The sequence below is a fragment of the Rhinoderma darwinii genome, chromosome 5, assembly GCF_050947455.1.
Source record: "Rhinoderma darwinii isolate aRhiDar2 chromosome 5, aRhiDar2.hap1, whole genome shotgun sequence".
Lineage (NCBI taxonomy): Eukaryota > Metazoa > Chordata > Amphibia > Anura > Rhinodermatidae > Rhinoderma > Rhinoderma darwinii.
The window spans coordinates 72,986,150-73,007,046 of record NC_134691.1 but is presented as its reverse complement, the minus strand read 5'-3'; the positions used below and the strand labels follow the sequence as shown (position 1 = coordinate 73,007,046).

Below are 20,897 nucleotides of genomic sequence, written 5' to 3'. Positions count from 1 at the left end.
TCTGTTAGGAAGAGCACTCCATACAGCAGGGGCGTAGCTAGGGGGGGGGAGGGGCGGAGGGGCATGTGCCCGGGCGCAACTTAGAGGGGGGCGCCAGCGCCACCCCCTCCTACACTATAATTGTACCTGCGTCTATAGTACACAGGTACAATTAGAACCAATGAATGGCCTGGTACGTTCCGTGCCCGGCCATCAATGGCGGATTATCATGGTACCTAGCGGCAAAAACCGCAACGAAACTGCCTTGTGTATGTCCTGCAAAAGGACCTTTAGACATAAGTTCACATGACCGCATCTCTGAAGTTCTTACTATTGCTTAGAGACCTGCTGGTCACATGACCGTAGGACTTCCAGCAGCAGCAAGACAAGACTCCACAGAGAAGACTGACTATGTAAGTATAAGGGGATTGATTTGTTTAATGGGTCTGTATTTAGGGGGCCTGGTTTGGGGACTGAATTTAGGAGGTTTGGTGTCTATTAGTTTAAGGGGTCTGTATTTAGGCGGTCTGTATTTAGGGGGTCTGGTCTGGGGTCTGTATCAATTTAAGGGGTTTAGGGTCTGTATATTTAGGGGTCTGTGTTAGTTTAAGTGGTCTGGGGTCGGTATTTAGGGGTCTGTTTTAGTTTGAGGTCTGGGGTCGGTATTTAGGGGGTCTGTTTTAGTTTGAGGTCTGGGGTCTGTATTAGTTTATAGGGTCTATTTAGGGGGCCTGTTCTAGGGTCTGTATTAGTTTAGGGGTCTTTATTTAGGGGTCTGTATTTAGGGGGTCTGATCTGGGGTCTATTAGTTTACAGGGTCTATTTAGGGGCCTGTTCTAGGGTCTGTATTAGGTTAGGGGTCTGGTCTGGGGTCTCTATTAGAATAGGCGGTATGGTCTGGGGGTCTGTATTTAGGGGGTCTGTATTAGTTTGAGGTCTGGTGTCTGCATTTAGGGGGTCTGTATTTGGGGGTGTGGTCTGGGGTCTGTATTAGTTTTGGGGTCTTTATTTAGGGGTTTGTATTAGTTTAGGTGGTCTGGTCTGAGGTCTGTATTAAGGGAGTCAGGTCTGGGGTCATTATTAGTGTAGGGGGTCAGGTCTGGTGTCTGTATTTAGGGGTCCGGTCTGAGGTCTGTATTTATTTAGGGTGCTTGTTCTGGGGTCTGTATTTGCTTAGGGGGGGTCTGGTCTTGGGACTTCAGTTGTTTAGAAGGTCTGGGGTCTGTATGTATTCTATTATCTAGTCTGTGGTCGAGTAAAAAGGGTTGTCTGGGCACATCGATAGGTCATCAGTATAAAAAACGGTCTGTGCCCGGACCACCCCTTTACTGTATGGTCTTGGGCCTTGGTGTCTAAATTTGTGTGTTTCTATAGGGGCTGGAAATGGCTGCAGAAGTGATGGGCAAAGATGTCTCATCAGGAGAAGTCGCCATAACGGTCTGCGTCAGATGGAGAAGAAAAGAAAACGGCTCCCATCAGAGAAGACGTCACAGGATCTATAGGGGATCTCCCCTCCTGACATGTCTGTTGCAGGTAATCCTTGTATTCTACATATCTCTGTGTACCTAGGACTAATAGACAAATGTGTGTTACCATTCACATTGTCAGGAGGATGTGTCCCTACACAGTGTGATACTCTCAGCGATGGTTGGAGACTGTCAGTATGTAGGGACACAGCCCTTTGACGAGGGGAATCGTAACAACCATTTGTCAATGCTCACACAAAAAGGTGGTGTTCACTATAGACACGGCAGAGCGGCGGTGGGGAAGGGGAGCCCAAGTTTGTGGAACAGCCCATGGCCTATGGTCTACTTAATCCACCACTTACGGCCATTCAGCGCCTTTCTACGAGTGAAGCGGCGCGATACTTTGCGCCACTTGCGTCGTCAAAAGGCGCTGATTGACAGGAAAGTGTTCAACCCCAGGAGACCTGCGCAGTAGAGAGCAGGTCTCCATTGCTGCCGGACGGCGTGGGAACGGGATTAAAGTGAGTTTGAATAGTTTGTTATTTTATCGTAATAAAAAAGTGTGTGGCATTATCTACAGGGGTGGCTTTATCTGCAGGGTGGGCTTTATCTATGGGGGGGCTTTTTCTACAGTGGGACTTTACCTACGGGGGGGCTTTTTTTTTATGGTGGGGCTCTATCTACAGGGTGGGCTATATACTGGGGTGGGCTATATGTGGAGCACTATATACAGGGTGGGCTATATCTGCAGGGGAGCTATATACAGGGGTAGGCTATCTGTGGAGAACTATATACAGGGGTGGGCTATATCTACAGGGGGGCTATATACAGGGTTGGGTTATACGTGGAGCACTATATACAGGGGTGGGCTAAATCTAAAGGGGGGCTATATACAGGGGTGGGCTATCTGTAGAGCACTATAGGAGGAGCTATATGTGGGACACTAAAGGGGTGGGCTACAGTATATGGGGGCACTATCTACAGGGGGCTCTATGGGGGGGCACTATCTACAGGGGGCTCTATGGCAGGCACTATCTACAGGGGGCATAGTGTGTGTGTGGGACACGGTGTATGGTGCTATTATAATTAGTGGTGGAGTGTATGGCGCTATTATATTTAGGGGCATAGTATGTGGTATAATGAGAACTTTATCTTTATTTATAGGTGTAGAAATGTTGGAAAAGTGAGAAGCTGAAGACATCTGAGCGGCAAACTGCAGAAATGGTCTGTGACCGGGAGAAGTCATCATAGAGGTCTGGACCGGATGGAGAAAAATAACTAGAATCTGAGACGTCACCGGTGAGTCACTTAATGTAAATGCTTATTCTGCCTCTAATCAGCACTGTAGTCACTGTATGATCTGCAGCGAGATGATGGGTGGTATGATTTTGATATGATTTATTTTTTGTGAAACAGCATCTCCCAGCATATCCTTACCATTGTTCGGGCCATGCTGGGAGCTGGAAACAATTTAGTGTGAACCTATATGGCAGGGTTTGCACTAAATTGAGCTGTATTTGTGCTGGTGCTTTATATATGTATTGAGCTTGGTTCTGGGGCTGTATTTATGTACTGAGCACTATTCTGGTGTTGTGTATAGAACTATATTGCTTGTAAAAGGTACAAATGTTTTTATGCTCGAGTTACATAAAAGGAAATGTGGAAAAGAAATGACACGTCGATTGGTAGAGAAAACAAACATGGCAAGGGGGAAGGAGATGTTGGGAAAGAGGTTGGGGGGGGGGGGGCACCAAACTGAATCTTTGCCCCAGGTGCTGGAGAACCTAGCTACGCCTCTGCATACAGCCTTATGAATACCTAGCACAAAATAACCAGTCCTTATTTATATGAAACCTTCATAAAGGATCACACGGTCACAATAAACTGGTAATATTGGACAAAATAGAAGTGTGCACGACTGAATGGCAGAACAAACTCAGTGTAACTCCGACTGCAATGTCTATGCCTTAACTAATTACTAAATGCAAGTTCACACAGTGCAGTCCGCACGATACGCTTATCAGTGTGGTCATTCAGTTACACAACAACCAGTTCTCTTTTATAAATATATTAATGACCTGCATCGCCAGGAACATGAGAATCTCAGTAGAAGCCACTTCACTGCACAGCGAATTCATCTACTGGAATGTATGTGCCAACTGGGAAAACTTCTCCGAATAGCACAATGTGGTCATGACAAAGCTTAACCGTTCATTATAGTGCTGAATGCTGCACCGGCTTTACCCTTTATAAAAAATAATTTCTAATTATCTGTATACTCTACATTCTCTCTTTGCCATTGACGTTACAAAAGGGTAAGTTAATTACATTACAGAATAAAAAAAAAAACGAAGTAAATTGTTAGGGTATGTTCACATGGCCTATTTTCAGACGTAATTCGGGTGTTTTACGCTTCGAATTACGCCTGAAAAAACGGCTCCATTACGCCTACAAACATCTGCCCATTGCTTTCAATGGGTTTTACGGTGTTCTGTTCCCAGAAGGTGTTATTTTACGCGTCGCTGTCAAAAGACGGCGCGTCAAAGAAGTGCATGTCACTTCTTGGGACGTTTTTGGAGCCATATTTCATTGACTCCATTGAAAAACAGCTCCAATAACGACCGTAAAATACGCCGCGAAAAACACGAGTAGTTACAAAAACGTCTGAAAATTAGGAGCTGTATTCAGGCGAAAACAGCTCCGTATTTTCAGACGTATTTTGCTACTGCGTGTGAACAGACCCTTAAAGAGCAGGTTCATCTTTGAGGAGCCTGTCAGAATATGCTGGAAATTTATTGGGGAAGACTGCGGTTTGATCCTAAGGAAAACCATAGGTGACTATTGCAGCTAAAAAGGACAAAAAGGACAGCTATGATAATAACATTATATATGAGGGTACTGTCAAATAAGCAAAACCATAATATAGTCTCAAACCTCCAAAATCCTGTTTTTCACGGGACTGACCTTTGTAGAAGACGTCAGGAATCTGTATAAAACCTTGTGTGCCAGGGCAGTTTTGAGGGGATTGGCATGAAGCTTAAATGTTCTGCCGGAAATGTAGCTTAAAGAGGCTCTGTCACCAGATTTTGCAACCCCTATCTGCTATTGCAGCAGATAGGCGCTGCAATGTAGATTACAGTAACGTTTTTATTTTTAAAAAACGAGCATTTTTGGCCAAGTTATGACCATTTTTGTATTTATGCAAATGAGGCTTGCAAAAGTCCAACTGGGCGTGTTTAAAGTAAAAGTCCAACTGGGCGTGTATTATGTGCGTACATCGGGGCGTTTTTAATACTTTTACTAGCTGGGCGTTCTGATGAGAAGTATCATCCACTTCTCTTCAGAACGCCCAGCTTCTGCCAGATCACGCTGTGACGTCACTCACAGGTCCTGCATCCTGTCAGACGAGCGAGGACACATCGGCACCAGAAGCTACAGTTGATTCTGCAGCAGCATCAGAGTTTGCAGGTAAGTAGCTACATCGACTTACCTGCTAACGCCGATGCTGCTGCAGAATCATCTGTAGCCTCTGGTGCCGATGTGTCCTCGCTCGTCTGACACGATGCAGGACCTGTGAGTGACGTCACAGCGTGATCTCTCGAGAACACGGCTGTGTCTGCACTGCCAGAAGCTGGGCGTTCTGAAGAGAAGTGGATGATACTTCTCGTCAGAGCGCCCAGCTAGTAAAAGTATTAAAATCGCCCCGATGTACGCACTTAATACACGCCCACTTGGACTTTTACTTTTAAACACACCCACTTGGACTTTTGCAAGCCTCATTTGCATAACTACAAAAATGGTCATAACTTTTTAAAAATAAAAACGTTACTGTAATCTACATTGCAGCGCCTATCTGCTGCAATAGCAGATAGGGGTTGCAAAATCTGGTGACAGAGCCTCTTTAAATTATTTAAGATTCAAAAGTTGGGATGTATGTATTCTGAAAGGTTCAGCAAATATGAATCCACACTTTATACTATCATTTTGTCCATTTAGATCTGGGAAACAAAAGCAAAGACCGTTTTTTTTTTGGGGGGGGGGGGTGGATGGAATGTGGAGTTATTAGCAATTTTACTTTTTTGTACTTTCTGTATGAATAAAAAATTATTTAAAAAAAAAAGAAAAAGTTCTTTCAATTTGCTCCCAGTCAGGACTTATGCACAACAGTGTTCTAGGGCCGTGGGGATAATCACATAAGCCGTCCAGTGTATTATTAGCATAGGAATCCAGCATGTCAAGGTGTGGTCACGCCGCAGCGGATATACTCAAAACCAAAAATTTGGCTAATTATTTATTATGAGTTTTGTGGGTAAATAGTAAAGTTGCCCATAATAACCAAGCTTATTCCCATCTCAGACATTTATGGCATATCCACGGGATATGCCATAAATGTCTGATAAGTGTTGGTCCTAGCTCGGGGATCACACCCATGTTGAGAAAGGGGTGTTCGTCTGACCCGCAACACAAAAACGCCTGGTGAGACGGCCGCACAGAACTGGGATCTGCATTTATGGCATATCCCGTGGATATGCCATAAATGTTTAAGATAGGAATAAGCCTTTCAGCCTTTGTTTGTCACATATGGCTTTATTATTTTAGCCTCTTATAAAAAAACTTTTTTTCTTAATGTGGATCTGCCATCCTACTAAGAAGTCCTGTTTAATATGGGGACAGGCCCACTACCCTGTTAGGCCGGATCACACACACACAGTTTTGATGCAGTTTTTGGTTCTGTTTAATTTAACTAAATACAGGAGTAGACACAAAAGAAAAGAGATGTATTAGGGTATGTTCACACGCAGTGTTTTCAGACGTAATTCGGGCGTTTTACGCCTCGAATTACGTCTTAAAAAACGGCTCCATTATACCTACAAACATCTGCCCAGTGCTTTCAATGAGTTTTACGGTGTTCTGTTCCCACGAGGCTTAATTTTACGCGTCGCTGTCAAAATACGGCGCGTAAAAAGACGCCCGCGAAAAAGAGGGGCATGCCAATTCTTGGGATGGTTTTGGAGGTGTTTTTCATTGACTCCATTGAAAAACAGCTCCAAAAACGGCCGTAAAATATGCCGCGAAAAACACGAGTTGCTACAAAAACGTCTGAAAATCAGGAGCTGTTTTCGACTGCGTGTGAACATACCCTTAGTCTTTTCTTTATACCTTGCCTTCCTGTTCGATCCACTTCTAGCTTTGGCTAAAAAAAACGGAGCCAAAAACTGCACCAAATACTGTGTGTGTGGTCCTGGCCTTAGCCCAAACGACAAAAAAAAAATATATTGTTTCGTTTGAGTAATAGCAACTAGCAAAGAATACACCATACTCCTTCCCCTTAGTATGATTACATATTTGCTGTGGTGTATAAAAAAAAATCCAACATTTCATATTTGCACTTCTATGACTTTTATTTGCATTTTCATTTACGGAATGTTTTCCAGATAAGGTTTCCCAGGGTCATTTAAAGGCTATTTACACCTCAGAATCAAATTATTTTAAATAAATCATCGATAATTTAAAAACAACTTTAACATTGACATTTATTAAAAAATGTTTTTACTTTTTAAGATACAGCATCTATGTATCCTGTATACAGTGAAGGAAATAAGTATTTGATCCCTTGCTGATTTTGTAAGTTTGCCCACTGTCAAAGACATGAACAGTCTAGAATTTTTAGGCTAGGTTAATTTTACCAGTGAGAGATAGATTATATTTAAAAAAAAACTGAAAATCACATTGTCAAAATTATATATATTTATTTGCATTGTGCACAGAGAAATAAGTATTTGATCCCCTACCAACCATTAAGAGTTCAGCCTCCTCCAGACCAGTTACACGCTCCAAATCAACTTGGTGCCTGCATTAAAGACAGCTGTCTTAAATGGTCACCTGTATAAAAGACTCCTGTCCACACACTCAATTAATCAGTCTGACTCTAACCTCTACAACATGGGCAAGACCAAAGAGCTTTCTAAGGATGTCAGGGACAAGATCATAGACCTGCACAAGGCTGGAATGGGCTACAAAACCATAAGTAAGACGCTGAGTGAGAAGGAGACAACTGTTGGTGCAATAGTAAGAAAATGGAAGACATACAAAATGACTGTCAATCGACATCGATCTGGGGCTCCATGCAAAATCTCACCTCGTGGGGTATCCTTGATCCTGAGAAAGGTGAGAGCTCAGCCGAAAACTACACAGGGGGAACTTGTTAATGATCAAAAGGCAGCTGGGACCACAGTCACCAAGAAAACCATTGGTAACACATTACGCCGTAATGGATTAAAATCCTGCAGTGCCCGCAAGGTCCCCCTGCTCAAGAAGGCACATGTACAGGCCCGTCTGAAGTTTGCAAATGAACAGCTGGATGATTCTGAGAGTGATTGGGAGAAGGTGCTGTGGTCAGATGAGACTAAAATTGAGCTCTTTGGCATTAACTCAACTCGCCGTGTTTGGAGGAAGAGAAATGCTGCCTATGACCCAAAGAACACCGTCCCCACTGTCAAGCATGGAGGTGGAAACATTATGTTTTGGGGGTGTTTCTCTGCTAAGGGCACAGGACTACTTCACCGCATCAATGGGAGAATGGATGGAGCCATGTACCGTCAAATCCTGAGTGACAACCTCCTTCCCTCCACCAGGATATTAAAAATGGCTCGTGGCTGGGTCTTCCAGCACGACAATGACCCGAAACATACAGCCAAGGCAACAAAGGAGTGGCTCAAAAAGAAGCACATTAAGATCATGGAGTGGCCTAGCCAGTCTCCAGACCTTAATCCCATCGAAAACTTATGGAGGGAGCTGAAGATCCGAGTTGCCAAGCCTCGAAATCGTAATGTTTTACAGATGATCTGCAAAGAGGAGTGGGCCAAAATTCCATCTAACATGTGTGCAAACCTCATCATCAACTACAAAACACGTCTGACTGCTGTGCTTGCCAACAAGGGTTTTGCCACCAAGTATTAAGTCTTGTTTGCCAAAGGGATCAAATACTTATTTCTCTGTGCAAAATGCAAATAAATATATATAATTTTGACTATGTGATTTTCTGTTTTTTTTTTATATAATCTATCTCTCACTGGTAAAATTAACCTAGCCTAAAAATTCTAGACTGTTCATGTCTTTGACAGTGGGCAAATTTACAAAATCAGCAAGGGATCAAATACTTATTTCCTTCACTGTACATCATAGAAGCTGTATCCTTCCGTCAAAGCAGATTCCATCAGGTTAGCTGCACTGACGGCTCCGGTGAAAGCTTGTCAGAGACATGCAGGATCCAAAAATAATAACGATCACATCTAAGTTGGGGGAAGCTGCGGCCAGCCATACATTTCCCAAGCATAGGCCAACAATATTTGGACCGACTGGTCCACCAGAGTGACAAACTCTGTTTAGAACCAGCTCTCAGCTTTGGTTTATAGAGGGGTCCAGAGCGACCCTACTTTACGACATCCAAACATTTGGGCTCATGCCTCCTCTCCACATATTCAGTTTTGGATGTTACAATCCATCAGTGTAGCTGGTCATATGAGAATACCAAACATCTCATTCTTTGCACATTCTTTGCACTTCAGGACTTTTACATTAGTCAATGGAAATGCTATAATTGCCATTCCCCTGTAGAAATAAGCTTTATACATCTATAGCATTCCTTATACTATATCTTTGTTTTTGAGCTGCAAGTATGACATAATAATGTACAGCACGGCTCATTTCTTCAGAAGCGATCACTGCACGTATATTTTACATCTGAAACTGACAGTTTTCTTTATTGGGTTGTCAGATTTAGTGCTGTATCGGGAGTCAAAAGAACAGCAGTCACAAGATACAAGAGATTAGAAGTGTCAAGTGCTATCATGTCTCAGTTTCTACAATCCAAGAAGAAATAATGATCAGCTGTTTTGATACTTCATGAAATAATAAGGGGTACAAACATGAAGGACACAATTATTACAAGGTTACATTAAGAAACACCTTGGTCTTACCACATTACTTACCACCTTCTCAATTGCGTATAAAATTATACTTATATTAACATAAACATAACTTATTTATTGGGTAAAAGAAAACAAGTTTACTGCAGTTCAATAAGTTGGCTTACCCCTTTAATACATTGCATTGTTATAGCGTTATTACAGAGGAACTGTCAGCTCACCCTACATGTCTGTTATAGTACATACATCTGTTCTTAAAAAAAAACAAAAAATACAATTCTAGAGCACACTTTGTTAGATCTCTTTGTTGTGTTATGCCTCTGTTATTCCTCCTGGAAATGTATTAATAATTTGACAACTGGGTGTTAACATTCCCTGTGTCAAGAGGGCGTGCCCCTACATTGTCTGAGGCTGACCAATCAGCACTGATGCCGCTAAGGACCAGGCGCTGTGTTTAGATTTGCAACACAAGCACATTCGAGTGAGTAGGCTGTTTTATGGGTTTTCAACAAACGGGTCGGAAGTGGAGTTACTTTACAGAGTGCCATGACCCCTTAATTTTAGGCATGGATGTCAGATTCCCACCAATCAGGCATGCTCATTGTAAGAAAATCCTATTAAAACTGGAAAAACACTTCTTAACATGTATTAAGAAATAGTAGATAGATAGATAGATAGATAGATAGATAGATAGATAGATAGATAGATAGATAGATAGATAGATAGATAGATAGATAGATAGATAGATAGATAGATAATAATAAAAAAACAGAACAGAGAACGGCACCAGGACTTCAGAGTAGGTGAAACAGGGTGGATTTATTCACCTCAAGTGAGCGACATTTCGGTTCGTCACAGAACCTTTCTCAAGCTACTACATACTACACACAATGCCAAGTATAAATAGGAAGTACATACAGCAATTATTCAAAATCTAATTAATGTACAATAGATAAAAACAAATTCCATCACGTCAAAAGACAAATATTTAAAGTGCACTATTTCCATAATAAATACATATACGCTTCCCACAATATATGTGAACATACCTCATAAAGTGATGCATAGTGATTTAATTAGCAATTTAGGCTAAATCGGAGAAGGGCAGAGGCCAATCAAATTCAATATATAAACATAGTTCTTATAGAATAAAAGATTTGTACAGTACCAGTCCCACATGCATCCTGAGTCCAGCGTCCGCACACATCTACTGCGCATGTTCAAAGATGGCGTCCAAACCAGAAGTTCGGTCAAGTGGAACGCAAATGCCAGAGAAGTCGCTATTGCGCATGCGCACACATGGAACTTGCGTTCCAGTCGTTGTGGGCAGGTGTGGGCTACAGAACTGATACAAATATGATATTTAGATAGAAGAAGAGATTTTTAAACAATGGGAATGAAGCTACAAACAAGCCTTGTCCAGTACTGCATCAGATAGATACTGTAAAATGACATGGACTACGAGAGCTAACACTTAAATCACCATAACAATAAGGTGGACCATATGTATACGGAATGATCTCATTTATTCAATAAAAAGGATATAGATACGCTCACACTCAAATTTAAATGGGCTTTCAAAATTACTGGGAATAATCTCATCGCCACTTGGGATGTCTTGATAGACCCACACCCATGACCATGAGAGGGTAGTGAGTCAAGAGGACAAGCTATCCTCACGGCTTGATCAAATGTGCTTAAAATTCGTTGATAGAGGGTATCCCAAAAATATTCTTGAGATAAATAAACGAAAAGTACAGATGCTGGATAGACATGTCCTATTACGTGGGAATATAAAGAAAAGGAAGACACGTTTACCCTTCATCTCTACCTTCTCCGTAAGAAGTCCACAAATTAGTGGCATTTTGAGAAAGGATTGGAATAATGTATTGGGTAGGGCTTTCCCTAAAATTGTTGAATTCCAAGAGAAACCCATGATGGCCTATGGAAGGGGTAAAACAATCAAAGATCATGTAGTTAAGGCTGACATTGGGTCAAAACGTAAGAGACAAAACTTTTTTGGCTCCTCCAAAACTGTGTTGTTATCCATGTCTAGGGTGTAATGTCTGTAATAATAGGATTAAAGGTAGCACCTTTAACCATCCACAAACTGGCAGATTAATGAATATTAAAGGTTTTTTTCACATGTCAGACATCATTTTCCATTTACTTGTTGAGCTGCCCTTGTGGTCTGTGAGACCACAACAGAAGTGACTCTCAGGATGAGAAATCCTAGATCCAATATAAATACAAAGAGACGGGATTTACCAGTGTCAAGGCATTTTTTGGAGAATAGACATAGGGTGTCACAACTAAAGTTTAGAATCATTGCTTCAGTACCCCTAATGAGACATGGTGGCGATAGAGAGTTGGCCCTTTAAAGAAAGGAGTTGGAATGGATATATAGGCTGGAAACTATGTCTCCCAAGGGGCTAAATGTGGTATATCCATATGGTCCACATATTTAGAGCAGCGGGGGGCAACTTGCTTTGGTCATTGGTGGTGCCGGTGTTAGATTTCCTCGATGGTATAGTTAGCTTATGTACATGTGTGTCTTTGGGTCTAATCTGGACCTTTGTCTTAATGCACTTTTTCTTATTTTTTTCGTCATGTTTACTGTATTTTTGCTTATAAATACTGTATATTAACCTCTTCCTTTTTGTATTTTTTTTTTCGATACACATTATTTTTGTAGAGCAATTTGATGGCTGTTGGAGGGTAGCAGAGGCCCATCTTTTCTACGTCGTAAAGATCCAAGTAATAATAGATATCTACTGATTGTTCTAAAATATAGAAATATGGTATAAAATGGCTATGAATTACATAATAGAATTTTTTCTTTATCTAAATCATTCTCCACATGCAATCTGAATGTAAATTTACCTCTTTCCCTATCAAAATTTATCATGCTTACTGACAGTACTTTGAGTACGTCTATCCCTTTAGGTCATGGGTGTGGGTCTATCAAGACATCCCAAGTGGCGATGAGATTATTCCCAGTAATTTTGAAAGCCCATTTAAATTTGATAGTGAGCGTATCTATATCCTTTAAATTGAATAAATGAGATCATTCCGTATACATATGGTCCACCTTATTGTTATGGTGATTTAAGTGTTAGCTCTCGTAGTCCATGTCATTTTACAGCATCTATCTGATGCAGTACTGGACAAGGCTTGTTTGTAGCTTCATTCCCATTCTTTAAAAATCTCCTCTTCTATCTAAATATCATATACAAAAAAATGGGACATAGAATGTAATTAAAACCACAGAAAAGGCCATACTCACAGATTAGGTGGTGGGTAAAATACCCGTTCCAAACAGGACGCAACCAGGTCAGAGAATGCTGTTGATGGGAAGTGCCCAGGTGTGTTTAAATAATGATAGCCACTCCCACTAACCTTGAGGGGAGTGGTGTGTTGGGCATGGAAGTAAATGTGTAATAATAATAAATAAATAAATAATAAAGTACTGTGTATAGTGCACATGTGAGGTATAGGGGACATGACTAAATGTGGTGTGTAGAAATCAGGGCTGTGAGTGAAACAAAAAAAGTGAGTGTAGAGTGTAAAACATGGAGGCATAGTGTTTGGATAGTGAGGCACAGCATATATCGCCGAATAGCAGCCTATTTATAACGCCCATACTGTAAGAGAGCGGGCTGCCCTGCATGCAGTGCCAAACATCCGCACACCAGGCTATCCCAGCATCATAAGACCCGGGCGCGTCCTGAAAAAAAGTATGTACAATGTAAGTAACCATGAAAAAACATGGGGTATTAGTTGTTGTTTTGGCCAAAAAAACGCAAGCTCGCAATCCACGTCACGGATCCCCACACTTGCGAGTCCCTACCTAGAACTTTTCGTTCCAAAATCTTAATTTTGAAAGCCCATTTAAATTTGATAGTGAGCGTATCTATATCCTTTAAATTGAATAAATGAGATCATTCCGTATACATATGGTCCACCTTATTGTTATGGTGATTTAAGTGTTAGCTCTCGTAGTCCATGTCATTTTACAGCATCTATCTGATGCAGTACTGGACAAGGCTTGTTTGTAGCTTCATTCCCATTCTTTAAAAATCTCCTCTTCTATCTAAATATCATATTTGTATCAGTTCTGCAGCCCACGCCTGCCCACAACGACTGGAACGCAAGTTCCGTGTGTGCGCATGCGCAATAGCGACTTCTCTGGCATTTGCTTTCCACTTGACCGAACTTCAGGTTTGGACGCCATCTTTGAACATGTGCAGTAGATGCGCGTGGACGCTGGACTCAGGATGCATGTGGGACTGGTACTGTACAAATCTTTTGTTTATATATTGAATTTGATTGGCCTCTGCCCTGCTCCGATTTAGCCTAAATTGCCATTAAATTACTATGCATCACTTTATAAGGTATGTTCACATATATTGTGAGAAGGGTATATGTATTTATTATGGAAATAGTGCACTTTAAATATTTGTCTTTTGACATGTGATGGAATTTATGTTTATACAACTGTTTTTTTACATGAATTAGATTTTGAATAATTGCTGTATGTACTTCCTATTTATACTTGGCATTGTGTGTAGTATGTAGTAGCTTGAGAAAGGTTCCGTGACGAACCGAAATGTCGCTCACTTGAGGTGAATAAATCCATCCTGTTTCATCTACTCTGAAGTCCTGGTGCCGTTACTATGTTCTGTAGTTTTATATATATATTTCACTACTACAATTGAAATTACTCCAAGTAGGAGCTATGTATTAAAACAGCAGGATATCCAGTGGACTCTATTAGAAAAGATAATGACAGTGCTGAAGCAGAGACAGGCACAGTAGAAACTTTTATTTAAAACTTACAAGATTTGGATTCGGGAGAAGGAGGTGAAATATTGCAAACTGCCAGATCACTCTTTGACTTTTTTGGCTTCTTTGCATTCACTTGCCAGGGTTTGTCATAGCTCCTGAAATCCCTCCTCATCCCTTTGTACTCTGTGGGGAATAAAAAGCATTGAGAGTTGTGCATGTCAGGCATAGCAATGTCTGTAAACAGGGTCAATAAGATGAAGGCGACCGTCATTAGGCTTCATATCTAGTAAGGTATAGCCGTTATCAGTGTCCCATGGATAAAGGAGAACCGGAGATTCATTGATTGTTAGGGTATGTTCACACGAGGTCATTACGTCCGTAATTGACGGACGTATTTCGGCCGCAGGTACCGGACCGAACACACTGCAGGGAGCCGGGCTCCTAGCATCATAGTGATGTACGACGCTAGGAGTCCCTGCCTCTCCGTGAACTACTGTCCCGTACTGTAATCATATTTTCAGTACGAGACAGTTGTCCGGCAGCGAGGCAGGGACCCCTAGCGTCGTACATAACTATGATGCTAGGAGCCCGGCTCCCTGCACTGTGTTCGGTCCGGTACTTGCGGCCGAAATACGTCCGTCAATTACGGACGTATTGACCTTGTGTGAACATACCCTTAATGTCAAGTGCTAAAATATGTTATTATAGCTTTAAAAAAAGTTTACATTTTTATGGAAAATACACAAACAAGTCTACAAATGGACGGTCATTGGAGAAATTAATGAGCTTGCATAACAGCACTGCACCTCCTTCTTAAAGACCAAGCACATAAGATTTATTTATCTCAACAAGATAAAAGTGTCACAAAGTCAAGACAAATTATTAATATTGGAGGCTAATAAAGGAAGTCATGGATATAAAATTGGGATTTGATATACTTCCATAGTTACATAGGTTGAAAATCAAGTTCAACCTTTCTCAATAAATTACCCGTCATTCATTGCTTGATTAAATATGCAATTAGGGCATTTTGAGTAAAAGAAAAGATGGGGTCGTCTATTTAGGACCCTCTTCTATTACTGGAGCAGATATCGGTTGCAGGACCAGGCCTGTCCAGGCAGTACACGGACAAGCAGATTGATTTCAATGGGAAATGTGTAATACTCTATTTCCCCTATGGTGGCGCTGCAGGGAAATTGAACACTTGTTGCTGGATTTCCATTCAGATTACAGCTGAACACTCGGGGTCTCACAAGGACACCTTGTGATCAGCTTATTTTTGGGGGACCCTTCCAGCAAAAAGTGTTATCAGGGTCGGAAACTACTTTAACAAAATTATAAATACATTTTAATTTCTGATGGCTTCTTCAAAAGTATTAACGTACATCTCCAGCAGCCCAATATACTATTGGTGCTGCGTCAGAATCCTGGCATAAGTTGCCCCTTCTTTTTTGCACAAATAATTTTAGACACATGTATTAATATAATGCGCCAAAGAGATCAGGTAATTGCGTCTCATTTGCCATAGGGTCATGGCTTGGCAAGAAAGAGGGTGTGGCTAAAGATGCCAAAATTTGGGCACAAAAAAGTGGTCTAGAGCAGGCCAACCAAGAGTTGGTATAAAGTTAGATAGCTGTGTCTAAAGGTGCGCCAAATTTATCATCTAACATCAGTCACTGTGATAAATTAGGAGCATCTCGTCTAATTTTTAGCTGTCTGAATTCTAGACAGCAGTAGTATATCTGCGTCATAGTAGAAGATCTAGAAACAAATCGATAAATAGAGGTTATGGGCGTGGGAACTTTGTATTTATTTTCCTAACTACCGGTATGTATTATACTTGTTAGATTTTACAAAGCTATGTCTCTTTTTTTATTCTATCCTATATCATTGTTGTCACTTGTGATGCACCACAGGCCTACTTGAGGAAATGGCCTAATGCTTAGAGTACATATATTAAATGATGATTTTATTCTAATATCCACTGGCAGATTACTTGTGTATTTCCAGCCAGTAGGAATCGCCCAGTGATCAGAGACATAGCTTTGCAATAAATACAGTATCCATGAATATGGGTCATTTATATACTCATATTACTTTAGACACTGTACATTTCTTTGAAACATCTTTTTCTCATGTAAGGACATTCAGTTTGCGTAATTGCTTAACATAAAAGTTTTCAGCCGGCTATGTAAGCACATTCAAGTTATTTAATTTACTAAATTCAATTTGCATAGTAAATGCTGGCAATGCAGCATGAATAGATATAAACTGACCATGACCATGTACCACTGTCGTCATTTATTCTATTTTCTACTTAATGGAGAGCCGAAACTGAACATTTAAAGTGCACCTGGATTGGAAAACCAGTTAAATGACAATATGTATAAGAGTACAAAAATCTATCAATTCACGAACAAAACAAAAGGGCAATTCTGCCTCTGGTCCCCGGTCAAGTAATGGATAAGCTGCTTCCTCATGGTTTCCTACAGATAACATACAGTAATAATCATTTTTACACAAAGCCAAAGTACACGGTCTATACTAGAATATATAGTAGAGTTGAGTAAAGCTCCACCTAAGATGAGGGAACTCTTCATAAAACATAACCTTTATTCAAAATTCAGATTAAAATACTCTAGGTAATTCTTTTGAATACAAATACCCCTGGAATTTCTGAACTGCTTATATAAATCACAGCAGTCCTGCGCTGTTTGCACAAAGCCTCCCCAGGAAGTCATCACAGACCATGTGGGATGCCAAGACTCCATCTACAGCGTCCACAAACCAGCATGCCTTGTAAAATGGACTATCTTCCTCCACCTGTTTCTTCCTCAGCCGAGTGTAATCTGGCACAAATGTGCCGATAAAATATTTATAATATAAGTATCTATACCTTTATAGGACTCCAATTACACACAAATTGTCCAATATTGTCCCCTGATGAACTAACTGGGTTGGGGAAACACATTGGGACGGTTATGAAGGGTCCATGTTGGGGTAATTGTATGCAATATTTGGTGCTTAGACATTACACTAATTGTGTGTGATATAAATTTTTGTTTCCCTGGAGTTTGTAATAGGTGGCGTATGGTACTGCGCCATCTAGATATCATTTTCTGGATACTGCAGGTGATTATTGTTTATTCTTTATTTGATTCAACCCTGGTTGTGTCAGGGGTATTTGTATTCAAAAGAATTAGGGTATGTGCACACACACTAATTACGTCCGTAAATGACGGACGTATTTCGGCCGCAAGTCCCGGACCGAACACAGTGCAAGGAGCCGGGCTCCTAGCATCATGCTAGAAGTCCCTGCCTCGCTGCAGGACAACTGTCCCGTACTGTAAGCATGATTATACTACGGGACAGTTGTCCTGCAGCAAGTCAGGGACTCCTAGCGTCGTACAAAAGTATGATGCTAGGAGCCCGGCTCCTTGCACTGTGTTCGGTCCGGGACTTGCGGCCGAAATACGTCCGTCAATTACGGACGTAATTAGTGTGTGTGCACATACCCTTAAGGAGAGTATTTTAATCTGAATAATGAATAAAAATTATGTTTTATAAAGAGTTCCCACTCTGTGATATTACTTGTTACTTTGAGGAACCCATATATTGATTTCAGTGATAATATATTCACCTAAGATGAAAAAAACAAATCCAGTTATCAACATCTTTCAAACTGTTAAACATTTCAGAAAATTATCTCCAATGCTGCTCTATCAGGGTTTGCCACGGAGTATTTTCGAGACTTCTGAAACACTGAGGTATTTTACACTAAGGAATCTGTAATGAAGACTACATATTGTCGTCATCTGGCTTTCCCAGAAATAGATAACTAAGACGTCTGAATAGAATTTTTAACAACCTGCCAGAAGAAAGGAACTCAAGGTCTTAAATTTTTTTTGTTGTTTAGGAATTCTTTGCAGAACAGCTCTTCTCCAAAGTCAAGAAAACGGCAAATTTACATATCTACCATCTAAGTAAACATCTCTCTTCAGTAGGAGTCTTAGAAAAATACTTGGGTATTAACTAAGGAGACAGCCACCTGTGAAAAGATCTATTTTGACCTATTGGGCCTCGTCAACGCAGAGTAGCAAGTTAGCTAGGTTTCGGATAATACTCTGATGGTACTCTCTCACAGCAATACTGATGACCCTTAGGGAAGGCGGAATGTCTGAGAAAAAAATTGGAAACAGCTCTGAAACTACTTCTAAAATGCTCTCACTTCAGGAGGAGTCTTGTATGGTGTTCCTACTGGTCCATATTACCATATGGTGCCTCCATATTTGCCTCTAAAAGCAATCATAATACAGTATGTGAAAATTGGAACTATACACACAGTCTGGGCGCATAAAATTATACAGGTGATGTATTATGGATCAGTAGTAAACGGATCCGTAATTCAACCATTTACATGAACTGGCCATAGAAATTCGAATTTTCTATGCAGATATCACTGATTTTGACAGAATCTGCCAACAATTTAATGTCTAAAGGCCCTTTTACACGGGCCAATGATCGAGCAAACAAAGGTTCACATGAATGATTTTTTCCGATCTGATCTTTGCCCAGTGCAAAGGCTCGTTCATCGACGGTTATGCTCGTTTAAGTAGCCAATAAAATGGTCGCTAGTCGGTAACACCTCTTCCTGTGTAAACTGAGAGATGTGCTGCCCACATGATGGAAATGTATTGGGACAAACAATTGTTGTAACTATCGCTTGTCCACATACATAACTGATTATTGCTCCTTGTGAAAGGAGAAAACGAGTGCCGGTCGACGAGATGTCTTGTCAATCGGCATTCATTTTGCCAAAGGGGATTTGCCAAAGATACCCTGATGACTAGGATCCAACAATCTGTCTGATCCTACGGTTTTCCCCCAAAAAAACTGCAAGCCTATCTAGTGTCAGTTGTTAAACAGAACTCTTGACACCCGTCTGTGTGTTTTTTACAAGGCCCAAAAGACCAAAACAGCATACCTACCAACTTTTGGAAGGACAGTGCCTGCTTTTTACCAAAATTCCCCTATCCTTCTTTGCTCCTTAAATGTCCTACTTTTTGAACTAATAAATAGCTTTGAATTAATACATTTTCTTTATTGGCACAAAAAGTGTTTCGCTGGGTCCTTACTGCATATTAGACCCCAAAAGTTACATTACTTCATCATTTAAATCAATTCGGGCCTTAACAAATGTTCAGATGATTTTTTAAAGGTATGCATGACATTTTTTTATATTTTAGGCATCTCTCTTTCTATCCAAAAAGTTGGGAGTAAACGACCTGCCTTGAGTTGATCTCTCTGGTAAGCTGATATGTTCTAAGGTCCTTATGGTGCAAGATATTGACTTACAGGGAATGGCACTTTAGAAGCAGTTTTCTTTCTAGCAGATGAGAATTATTATCAAAACTTTTCTACAGCCAGAAGTCTCCTTAACTGATGATCAATGACTGTCAGTATCCTAGCAGGGCAACTACTGTAGGCTGCGAACATTCAACCTACGTAGTACATAATATAAGAAATACGTATAATATAAGTGTATGTGCTCAAATTATTCAGGATTGCATGGGGGCCAAATGGTGAAACATGAAAGTCGCTTTATATTTAATAATAAAAGTATAAGCCACCTGTTTCTTTGCTGTTTTTTTTGCATATTAAATCATATCTGTTTGGTCATGTTTTGTAAAAATAGACTGCGTTTAAAGTTATTGTCCACCACTTTACACCAATTTGTCTTTTTTAAATTGAAAGAGGTCAAAAATTCTGCCTTGATGAATTTCTTGATATTTCTTTATATTGGTCAGAGCTCCGTTCTTCTGAAACAAAACTTCAAATCCCTGGCTGCCTGCCACGAGGGAAAACGTAGGAGCTTAATGCATACTGTTGATACATCAAAAGCAATAATAAAACAGCTTGCAGCAATTTCCATAGCTCCTCCTATTGGTGGCTACCAGTGGCTAGAATTTTATCATTTACTTTATTTCTATACAGGGGATTTAGAGCTCTGTATTTGAAAAGCAAAACTCTTACTCCTATAAAGATACATTAATTGTCTTGGATTGCAGCTCAGTTCCATTCACTTCAATGGGACCAAAACTACTGTACAATCAAGGTACAGCCGCTATCGATTTGTGTATGGCGCTGTGACTGTAAACTGTGAAAAACCAGGGAGTCGGAACCCCCACCAATTTGATACTGATCACATATCCTAAGGATAGTCCATCAATATAAAATGCTCAGAGAACCACTTTAACATGTCTTAAACTAGTACCCTGGGAGGAAGTCATAAAAAATACTAGCCCTTGAGGTAAATATCCTTTTGGCTCCTACAAATTTGAGAAATCTTAAAGGGGTTTTCTGGTCATGGGGCGGTTTGTATACTGATGACCTATTCACAGGATAGGTCATCAGTATATGATCGGTGGGGGTGTTCGGGCTGCTCCGACACCAGTAGTTATACAGTATTCGGAGCCGGAAGCAGAAGGCTCCGTATGCTGTATAGTGGCCGTACTGGGATTCCTCCAGCTCTGCTCCTATTTACTTCAATATGAGCAGAGCTGCAGAACGGCCACTATACAGTGGTCAGAGTCTTCGGCTTCTGGCTCCGAATACTGCATAACTACTGGTGTCGGAGCAGCCGGAACAGTTGATGGGTGCAAGGTCTGGTTATCGGACCACCACTGATCATATACATATACGGTATAAAAAGCCGCCCCATGACCAGAAAATGTTT

The 20,897-nt window shown here is 40.8% G+C and overlaps 1 protein-coding gene across 3 annotated transcripts in view; it reads right to left on the bottom strand.

Annotated features, from left to right (window-relative positions):
• The window catches only part of C5H8orf34 (chromosome 5 C8orf34 homolog), a 392,453-nt gene that overhangs the window by 274,200 nt on the left and 97,356 nt on the right, over nt 1-20,897 (bottom strand). For all 3 annotated transcript variants that reach the window (XM_075828255.1, XM_075828257.1, XM_075828256.1), the window contains exon 3: nt 14,213-14,344. In XM_075828255.1, coding sequence (XP_075684370.1) covers nt 14,213-14,344 — 132 coding nt within the window. The remainder of the gene's footprint in view (nt 1-14,212; nt 14,345-20,897) is intronic.